Raw genomic sequence first — 10,786 nt, 5'->3', positions numbered from 1 at the left:
CATGGCTTAGAAATACTGAAGGACCATTGCAATAAATAGAAAGGGAACATGTTGAATAAAGTCATAGTTATTGATCCTCTTGTATTTTCTTTTATCCAAAGCCCTTATATATATAAATATATATATATAAACAATATATGAGTATATGCATATATATGTACATGTATGTACATACCTTCATCTACATGTACATATAGATACATATCTGGGTACATGACGCTGCAAAAGAACATGGACAAAATGATAAACAAGGTACAAAAAACAAGCAGGCTACATAGAGAACATATCCTTCATCAGCTGCCCCCATTCTAACACAGGCGTTTCGAAGAGTTATATATACGTGTATACATATATATCTTTTATTAGTGTTTCTTTTTTTTCTTCTCTATTACCATATCTCCAGGTCTGTTTATATTCACTTTCACGATGCTGGCAGCTTACCTCATGGTGAGAGCTGCGAACATCATGCATGCAAAAATGCTGTACAGCATTCTTCGAGCCCCAATGTCATTCTTCGACACCACACCACTTGGTCGTATCGTCAACCGCTTCTCCAAAGACACGGACGTCATGGACAACCTATTACCATCTCTCATCCGTACTGTTATCCTGATGTTTGCCAGTGTTATTAGTGTTTTAGTGGCCATTAGCATCAGCATACCAATTTTCTTGGCCGTAGCTGTGCCGCTCATTGGTGTTTATGTTTTCATACAGGTACGTCTGCGATCTCTTTCTGTTGGGGATTTTGAAATTTTGAAATTAAGTGAAAATTTTCAAATTTGGTATATTGATTTAATTTTGCATGCAGAATCCGAATTTGGAATCCCATTTATTCCAGAAAAATTTAGAAAAATGTTTGAGCAGTGGGTCTCAATCTTTTTTTTAAATGACCTTTTGTAAGGACCCCCTTTAATATAATGTACAGAGAGATATATAGATATAACAGGCTTCTTTCAGTTTCTGTCTACCAAATCCATTCACAAGGCTTTGGTTGGTCCAAAGCCTTAGCAGAAGAGACTTGCCCAAAGTGCCACACAGTGGAACTGAACCCACAACCTTGTGGTTGGGAAGCAAACTTCTTACCACACAACCATGCCTGCACTTATATATATTGTATTTTCAACACAAGTATATGAAGAGATATTTTGCCAGACAAAAACCATGCCATCACGTTTTTCAATGATGTATGTACATTTAGTATGATATACAGATGACTGATATTAATTTGCTCAGATTTGCATGCATCAAATATTCTTCGTTTGGTTCATTGTAGAATTACTACATTCCCACCACGAGACAGCTGAAACGCATTGAGTCAACTACACGGTCCCTGATCTACAATCACTTCAGTGAAACCCTAACAGGAACTTCATGCATAAGAGCTTTCAACGTTGTCAGACGCTTTGGAAAGGAATCCAGCAATCGTGTGGATCACTCGCAGACATTCCAGTTTGCTGGCTTGGCTTCAAATCGGTGAGTTGTAGATGTATATTGAGGGAGGTGGTTTTATGCCAGACATGGAGAGATTATGGGAAGGTGCATACTTTAGTGGTTTAGGAGTATTCAGATCACAATCATAAGGTCATGGGTTCAATTCCCTGTGATCCATTGTCTCCTTGAGCAAGACACTTTATTTCATGTTGCTCAAATTCACTCAGCTGGCAAAAATGGGGGTTGTACCTCTTTTTCATAGGGCGTGCCTTATCACACTGCCTTAAGGGTACACGTGTCTGTGGAGCACTCAGCCACTTGCATGTTAATTTCACAAGCAGGATGTTCTGTTGATTGGATCAACTGGAACCGTCATTGTCATAATTGGCAGAGTGTCAGTAAGTAGTTCTAGAAATTAAAACATGATAGAGGGACAGGAAGAGGGAATTTGCTGTAAAGGAGACACTTGGCTTACCCAGATGGAAAAGGGGGAAAAAAGATGAGGGAGGATGGGTGTCAGGGCATATCCTCAAGTAACAGGAAGGTGGATAAGGAGATATATAACAAGGGCAGAGATCAATGGTAACTGGATGGGTGGGTTTCGAAAAACCTTTGAGTCATGCTGAATCATAAGGGCCGGTTTCCTCATTTCCATATCATATAAATTCCTCACCTGGATAGGATGCCAGTCCATCACATCTACCCCTCCTCCCCACTCCGTCCCTCCGCCCCATCCACTCTGCCCCTCCCATCTTCCCCCTGCCCTGGCCCTTCCATCTGCTCCTCCCCTTCTGACCCTACCTTTCTTTTCCTCTCCTATCCCCTCACCATCCGTTCCCCCTTCATCTTCTCCCTCCACCTCTTCTGCCTTTCTCTCCCCCACCTCCTTCGCCTCCACCTCTTTCCCCCCCGCCCTTCTCCCCAACTCTTCCTCTCATCTCTCCTTCACTCCTCTCCCCTCTGCCCCTCTTCTCCCCATCTTACCACCAACTCCCCTTCTGTCTCTCTCCTCTTATTCCTCCACAATATCAGATTCCGTGTTTCTCTTCATCTTCACTCTCTCCCTTTGCAGTTGGCTCGGTGTTCGACTGGAGACCATAGGAAACCTGATGGTGTTTGCCGCAGCCATATTCAGTGTTACCGGCAGAGACAAAATAACTGGTGGAGATGTTGGTTTATCCATTAGTTATGCCTTGCAGGTAAGACATCAAAACAATTCGTTTCCCCGAACCCGCCATCTCCCTAACTTCTTGCCATCACCTCCCCCACCCCCAGCAACAACAGTTAGCTGGATTGGATCGGTATTTTCATGCATTATTTTTAACAATCCTCTTCTGTAAAACGCACGAGGCTACTGAAATATGAAAGTACTGTGTTATATTATTATTATTATTATTATTGTGGAGGCGCAATGGCCCAGTAGTTAGGGGAGCGGACTCACGGTCATAGGATCGCGGTTTCGATTCCCAGACTGGGCGTTGTGAGTGTTTATTGAGCGAAAACAACTAAAGCTCCATGAGGCTCCGGCAGGGGATGGTGGCGAACCTTGCTGTACTCTTCCACCACAACTTTCTCTTACACTTACTTCCTGTTTCTGTTGCGCCTGTAATTCAAAGGGTCAGCCTTTTCACAGTGTCACGCTGAATATCCCCGAGAACTACGTTAAGAGTACACGTGTCTGTGGAGTGCTCAGCCACTTGCACGTTAATTTCACAAGCAGGCTGTTCCGTTGATCAGATCGACTGGAACCCTCGACGTCATAAGCGACAGAGTGCCAACAACAACAACAACAATTATTATTATTAAGGTGATAGCAAGCTGGCAGAACCGTTAACACGTGGGGCAAAACGCTTAGTGGCATTTTCATCTGTTTTCACGTTCCGAGTTCAAATTCTGCCGAGGTTGACTTTGCCTTTCATCCTTTCGAGATCAATGAAATAACTACCAGTTATGCACTGGGGAAGGAATTGTAATTTGGAAATATCATCGGACTATAGATAACCAAATTACAGCAGGTATATAATCCATTTTTTGTTTTATAGTGCATTGTTGTACCATTCTAAACTTTTTTATTCTTTACAAACAATACACAATGCTTCAAGCGAACTACAATACTCTCCTATTATTCTTCTTCTTCTTATTTTTCTTCTTCTTCTTATTTTTCTTCTTCTTATTATTGTTATTGTTGTTATTATTATTGTGATCATTTTTTTACCCCCCCCCCCCAGATAGTGACAGCACTGAGCATGATGGTATCACAGTGGTGTAATTTACAGTCCAATATTGTTGCGATTGAAAGGATCCGGGAATATTCCCATGTTCAATCTGAAGTAAGTACTTTCTTCATTCTTTTATTAGTTTCAGTCATTGGACTGCAGCCATGCTGGAGCACTGCCTTTGGGCGAATGTATCGATCCCCAGGATTTGTTCTTTGTAAGCCTAGTACCTCTTCTGTCTGTCTCTTTTGTCCCATTTCCAAGCAAGGTACTATTTCCTCCCATGCCCAAACATGCTTTGAGTGGAAGATTGGAAACAAATGATAATGTTGCCATGGTGATGACACTTGTTGACTACTGTCACATGAGGTCAAGAAAGGGAGACACAAACATATACTCACGCTCATAAATACACACACACACACACACACACTCTTATCTTAGTTACTGTTCAGCTAGTGACTAAGATTTGGTGGAAGATTTTAATTCAGAACTTTTGTAAACGAGACATTCTTACTACAGAGCCAGATCCGGTTTCAGCCGGGTTGGTATCAAAAGGATTAAGAATTGTTTGTCTATAATATATTTTAACCATTTTGTTACCATATTCCTGTTGAGATGCTCTGTGTTTCTTTTAATTACTTCAAATATAACAAAGAATTTAGTAAAATAACTTAGTTATCATTAAGCTAGTGGTTAGAAACATAAATTGTGACTCGGGTTTGGTGGAAGATTTTAATTGAAAACTTATGAAAACAAGACATTTGTAATAGAGAGCCAGAGGTGGTTTCAGCCAGGTTGGTAATGCAAGGGTTAAGAATTGTTTCTCTATTATATATATTTTAACCCTTTTGTTACTATATTCCTGTTGAGATGCTCTGTGTTTCTTTCAGTTACTTTAAAAATAACAAAGAATTTAGTAAAATAACTTCGTTATCATTAAACTAGTGTTAGGAACATAAATTGTGACTAAGGTTTGGTGGAAGATTTTAATTCAGAACTTATGAAAACCAGACATGTACTACAGAGCAAGAGCCGGTTTCAGGTGGGTTGGTGTCAAAAGGGTTACGGTTGCTGGAATATCAATACATAAACAACATCAAGAAGCCCTGTTTAGAAATCCAGTTTGACTTTGGCTTTTCTCTTTAACTTTTTTTTCAAAATTTTTTGTAGGCCGATTGGGACAAAGGTACTGAGGTTGACTCAAGTTGGCCCAAGACTGGAACCATAGAATTCAACAATTACAAGACACGCTACCGACCTGGACTTGATCTTGTACTGCGTGGAATCACCTGTAAGATAAACAGCGGAGAAAAGGTAAGCGGTTTGCTGTCAGTATTTCTTTCCTTGCTTGACCATTATTGGAGAACCCCAGCATCACCACCATCATCTTCATCATCGTCAATTTAGTGTCTGTTTTTTCCAGATTTGTATGGGTTGGATGAGAGTGTGTTGGGGTAGAGTTTTCTGTGCCTGGATGTTCTTCCTGTTGCTAACCCCCCACCTCAATTGTTTCTAAGCAAGGCAATAATCTCCAAGACTGTCAAACAATAAACAGACTGGATATGCTCAATGCAGAAAAACTGGACAGAATCTGTACCTTATGAATGAGCCCTTTGTTTAAGATGATTAGGCAGAGGACTGAAAGCTAACATCGACATGAAGGAAAGAAAAAAAAAAATACTCAGAAATGAAGAAGACCCGACACATACGGGTGTGTGTGTGTGTGTGTGTGTGTGTGTGTGTGTGTGTGTGTGCGCGCACACACATGTACAAAAATTATCAAGAACGAAAAAAAAAAAAGAAAGGAAAACTTCGAAGACGGGTTCTGAAAAGCATAATAGTTGTATTAAGTTGATGGTCAGAAAAATTGGACTTTTCAAAAGACATATGGGATAGTGTTGTCTAGGGTGGACTTAATCCTGAAACTATGGTTGGATAGTTTCAGCTTGAATGTCTTTTTAAGTACAAGAATATCCCGACAACGAAGTTGGGAATTGAAAAAGAAAAACAGAAAAAAAAAAGAAAATAATGTGTGGAAGGGACATAACTCTAAAATTTGCACAGTTACGTCCCTTGAAATTTAATAATTTCTGTACAAGATAATATACTGTACCACCTCTTTACTTTCTGAGTTTAAATATTGTCGAAGTTCTTTCTTTTTAAGTTGTTACTTTATATTCTCTGGGAAGAATAATGCAAATAACATTCATGTGTGGCTTTGCGCTGATGCTGGAAAGCAATATTTTTCTTGGAGCATTTATTCAGCTATCTTATAACATTTGTTCCAATGAAAAATTATATTCTGAGAGCGAGAGAGAAAAAGTACATGTAAAAACTTGGAGCTGGAGGTACAATTTATTTTCAAGGCTCTACTAACCAAAAATAAGACCTTAAAATCCACGGAAGCTACAGTAAGATTTAATAATAATAATAATAAACATAATGAAATTAATGTGTATAGTGCTGAGATGCATTACACCTCATCGAAGGTGCATGTAGAGTACATAGAATTACGTACTCTAGTCAAGAAAGTGAACATGTATGAGTATTCTTTCTTCCGTTCGTAATTTTTGTTTTGTCTTCCTTTCTTGATTGTAACAAATTTTCTAAACGTTGCTTTGACATGGATTTACAGGTTTTAATAAGATAACTGTTTAAATTGATTCAACAAACAAATAAATAAAATAAATAAAATAAAAATTCAGTTTACAAATTCCTTCCCCAACACCTCCACTTCTTTTGTCTGAAATGGTGGTCACTTTATTTGTTTTCTCTGGGTTTTTTTTTGTCTGAAAGTTAAGCTGCTGATCAAGCAGACCTGTGATGATCTTTCATCCAAAATCATTGTTATATATTCAATTCCTTCCTTCCTTCCTCTGTTTTCTTTCTGTCTTTTTCTTTAATTTCTTTGCTTGCCTCTGAAAAAGTAAAATGTAAAAAAAAAATGCTTTTCTTTTTCCTTTTATTTTCACAATATTATATATATTTTTACTATTTCTTTGTCGACCCAGATTGGCATTGTGGGCCGTACAGGTGCCGGAAAGTCTTCCCTGTCTCTATCCTTGTTCCGCATCATTGAAGCCAGTGCCGGCAACATCCTCATCGATGGCCAGTGCATTGCTGATTTGGCTTTGCATGACCTTCGCAAGAACTTGACCATTCTGCCTCAGGTAAGTCGAGGCCAAAATCTCTTAATCCAGTGGCTTTGTAATGAAGGGCATGTGGAATCAGTGGCACCTTGTACACATTGCTGTGGGTGGTGTTCTTGTTATTTAACCCTAGGTCAGTCCATATCCACGAGACCAATGATCAAAGACGCTCCACATGATCAAAGACAACCCTGTTGCTTGTGTGGATATTTTGTATCTAGAATGACATTATCCTATGCCCTTTGTTATCGTTTAGCCATGGGTCAGTCCAGATTCTGCAGCCAGACCTATGATCCAAGGCAATCCATGTTTAGACATAGTGTTTCCAGGACTACATTATTCAATGTTCCTCTTTGTTGTTGTTTAGCCCAAGGTCAATTCAGATCCAAAGTCGTACCTACCATTGGAGGCATTCCAGCCATGATATTCTGGTCTCTTGATAAAGCATAGTGTATCTAGGACTACATAATCCAATGTCCCTCCTTATTGTTATTTAACTCGGGGGTCAGTTCTGATCTAGGGAGGGGGGGGGGCATTGATCAAGGATGTTCCATTCATGACCATTCCTTCACTTCTTCAGACATAGTTTATCTAGGACTACATTATTCAATGTACTTTGCTGTTGTTTAACCCTAGGTCAGTCCACACACAGCAGTCATACTTATGATCAAAGGTATTCTAATCATGACATTCCTGTCTTTTGATCAAGCATAATGTATCTAGGACTATATTACATGAGTTGACTGAAATAGGTTAAATGCAAAGGAATGGCAGGATGTGGATGAACTGAGGTGGGATAAAACATAGGTTACTTTAGATGGGTTCATTTAGATAGGACAGGATGTAGGTTAACTTAGATTGGTTAATTCATGAAGAGAGGGTAGGATGTGGGTTAACACATAAGGATTGATTCAAAGATGGGAGCATAATATGGGTTAACACAGATGGGTTAATTCATAATGAGAGGAGAGAGATGTGAGGTAACACATGGGGTTAATTCTGAGAGACAAATGGGGTAACACAGTTAGGTTAACTTGGACGGAGGGGCAGAATGAGAGTTAGCCCAGCTGGTTTAACTAATAGTGAGGAAGAGGTTATGGGTTAACTTAAAGAAAGAATGAGGGAGGATATGCAGTAAAAGATGAATAAAATAAAATAAAATAAACTCTAACCCCAAATGGTTGATTCTCATTGTTTGTATCTTATATTCCATCAGGATCCTGTTCTTTTCTTTGGACCAATCCGTCTGAATCTGGATCCATTCGACCAACATACCGATGCTCAGCTATGGAGAGCTCTTGAGCAAGCTAATATGAAGACGTTCGTAGCAGGTCTTGATGATGGCCTACAGCATCAGTGTGACGAAGGAGGAAGTAATTTAAGGTACGGTGTGAATAGGGGGCAGGTATGGATGTGTGGTTAGCTGGCTTGCCTCCCAGTTTTGTGGCTTTGGGTTCAATCCTGGGCAGCACATTGTGTTCTTGAGAAAAACACTTCACTTCCTGTTGCTCCAGTGCATTCAGCTGGTTGGTATTAATCAAAGACTAAAACAATGCAAGCGCATTGTGACCAGTGATGTATAACATCTGATAGTTTGGTCAATACTGTGAGATATATATATATATATATATATATATATATATATCTCACCATCATCTTCGTTTAATGTCCATCTTCCTTGCCTGCATGGTAAGACGGTTGACAGAAGCCGGTCAGGCAGGAATCTACCTCAGGCCACTGTGTCTGTTTTGGCAAAGATTTTATGGCTGGATGCATTTCCTAATACCAACCACTCTGCAGAGTGAACTCAGTGTTTTTATGTGGCACAAGAGAAGTTAGTTTTGGCATGATTTTTACAGCTGGATGCCTGTGTATGCCATGGAGAACTTCATTAATAGGGATTGAGTGAATATACACATTGGCCTTGAATTTGTTTTCTCTCCTCCTTAATTTTATATATATATATATATATATATATATATACACATATATATATATATACACATTCATACACGCACATTCATATCCACATACATGCTCTATCTAATTGTCTCTTTTTCTGCATTTGTTTTCTTGTCTCTAGTATAGGACAGAGGCAGCTGATATGCCTCGCCAGAACATTGCTGCACAAGACAAAGATCTTGATTTTGGATGAGGCCACAGCAGCTATTGACATGGAAACAGATGAGCTCATCCAGCAGATTATCAGGACAGAGTTTGATGACTGTACCATCCTCACCATCGCCCATAGAATTAACACTATCATGGATTATGACAGGTGAGACCTTGTTTTAATGTTGGCATTTGTTTTCACATAACCTCAGGAAAGAAGTCATCACTTTTGTTGAGCTGGAGAAAGCTACAGATCAATGAAACATAACTACTTGCCACAGCCCAGACTGGCAGCAGAATATTGATCCATATAATATAGAATATTGATCCCTTTAATATTTCACATTACTTTATCAAATGTTATACTTATTTATTCTCACTTTTTAATTAATCATGCATTACTTTGCACCTTTGCGATTTTGATGATGTGATCACTTATTTTTAGAATGACATTGTAGCATAGGTGTGAGAGGTAAGATCTGACTTGTTTGAACGTAAAACAGATAGAATATTGGGGCTGGATATGACCTGTTTAAATGCTAAAGGCTTAAAGTTCTCAGATCACATCGTATCAACAACATTCCGCTCAGTGTTGTTCTTAAAATCCACCAAATGGGTAACAAGTGGAAACTGACTGTGTCCTGGAAAGGAGGCTTATGAGAGAGAGAGCTTGCCAAATATTATGAGATAGTAAAGCAGCACAAAAACTGGGGCTTGCTGGTTCATTATGAGGTAAATGAAGTGGATTGCTGGGGTTTCGTTGGGTGCTTATTCTGCAAAGCTCTAAGTGGACTTTGAGTTACTGGCACGATTACCCACGATTGGTAATTTTAGATGTGTATATTCACAGTTGTAGTCTTTTGGTAATTACTCAACATACATGACCATAAACGAGGAAAGGTACAAACTGCATTCATCATTCTTTCTTTGATTTTTTTTTCAAAAAAATTTCCTATTTCTCTTTTTTTATCGTTGCAGAATCATGGTTTTGGATAACGGAGCTATCAAAGAATTTGCACCACCACAGAAATTGTTGAAGAATGAAAAATCTGTGTTCTATGGTTTGGCAAAAGATGCAGGAATTGTATCGTGAACAAATTTTGCTCATAACAAACTCTACCCTCACCAAACATCTCTCTCACTTCTTCTCATCACTCAGGAGACCATTACACATTTTTTTTTTCTTTACTTACATTGCCGTTAACATTCCATTGGTTTGATCTCTCTTCCTTTTGATATTCGCTGTGTCAGGTTCCACTTCATTTTCGTGTTATGTAACACATAACATTGCTTTGTTCTCCTCGTCTTGGATTTGTTCTGGAGATACAGAGAAAGTGTGAGAGAGAGAGAAGGAGAGACTGCTGCTGCTCCTAAACATCCATTTAAATTCAGATGTTTAGCAGTAGCAGTAAATAACTTTCTGCCTCAATCATTTTTTTATGTTAAAAAATCATGTGTGTGGTGTGTGTGTGGGTATATATATATATGTATTAATTGCATTTTATGAAAGAAAAAAAAAGGGAAAAATGTTGAAATCACGTTTTTAAAATTATCGTTGATTTACTAACATAATAAAATACAATAATAAAATTAGCAATAGGTGTTAGAAGTTGTTTTTTTTTTTAGTTTAGTCTCTCCCTTGTTCCCACTCATTCATTTTTTTATGCAAATAAATAACAAGATGGGTACATGCCTTTTAAAGTTTAATATTTCTGCTAATTTTAGCCAATCAGAAAGCTCCATAATTAACATTCCAGGAATTGCACTTGTAAACTGTTTCTATTGCAGCACCACTTGTAGACTATATATATATATATATATACATGTATATATAAATATATACACGTATATATAAATATATACACGTATATATAA

The 10,786-nt window shown here is 38.5% G+C and overlaps 1 protein-coding gene across 1 annotated transcript in view; it reads left to right on the top strand.

Annotated features, from left to right (window-relative positions):
• Positions 1–10,599, top strand: part of LOC106882737 (multidrug resistance-associated protein 1) — a 47,043-nt gene extending 36,444 nt beyond the window's left edge. The window contains exons 22-30 of the mRNA XM_052974980.1: positions 404–714; positions 1,274–1,473; positions 2,504–2,630; positions 3,660–3,761; positions 4,821–4,964; positions 6,662–6,820; positions 8,016–8,182; positions 8,883–9,077; positions 9,890–10,599. Of these exons, the coding sequence (XP_052830940.1) occupies positions 404–714; positions 1,274–1,473; positions 2,504–2,630; positions 3,660–3,761; positions 4,821–4,964; positions 6,662–6,820; positions 8,016–8,182; positions 8,883–9,077; positions 9,890–10,004 (1,520 nt within the window). The 3' untranslated portion in view covers positions 10,005–10,599. The remainder of the gene's footprint in view (positions 1–403; positions 715–1,273; positions 1,474–2,503; positions 2,631–3,659; positions 3,762–4,820; positions 4,965–6,661; positions 6,821–8,015; positions 8,183–8,882; positions 9,078–9,889) is intronic.
• The last annotated feature ends 187 nt before the right edge of the window (positions 10,600–10,786 follow it).

This window comes from Octopus bimaculoides, chromosome 20, assembly GCF_001194135.2.
Source record: "Octopus bimaculoides isolate UCB-OBI-ISO-001 chromosome 20, ASM119413v2, whole genome shotgun sequence".
Lineage (NCBI taxonomy): Eukaryota > Metazoa > Mollusca > Cephalopoda > Octopoda > Octopodidae > Octopus > Octopus bimaculoides.
Note: the sequence above shows the minus strand (reverse complement) of the source record. Positions and strands in the feature narration are given on the sequence as shown.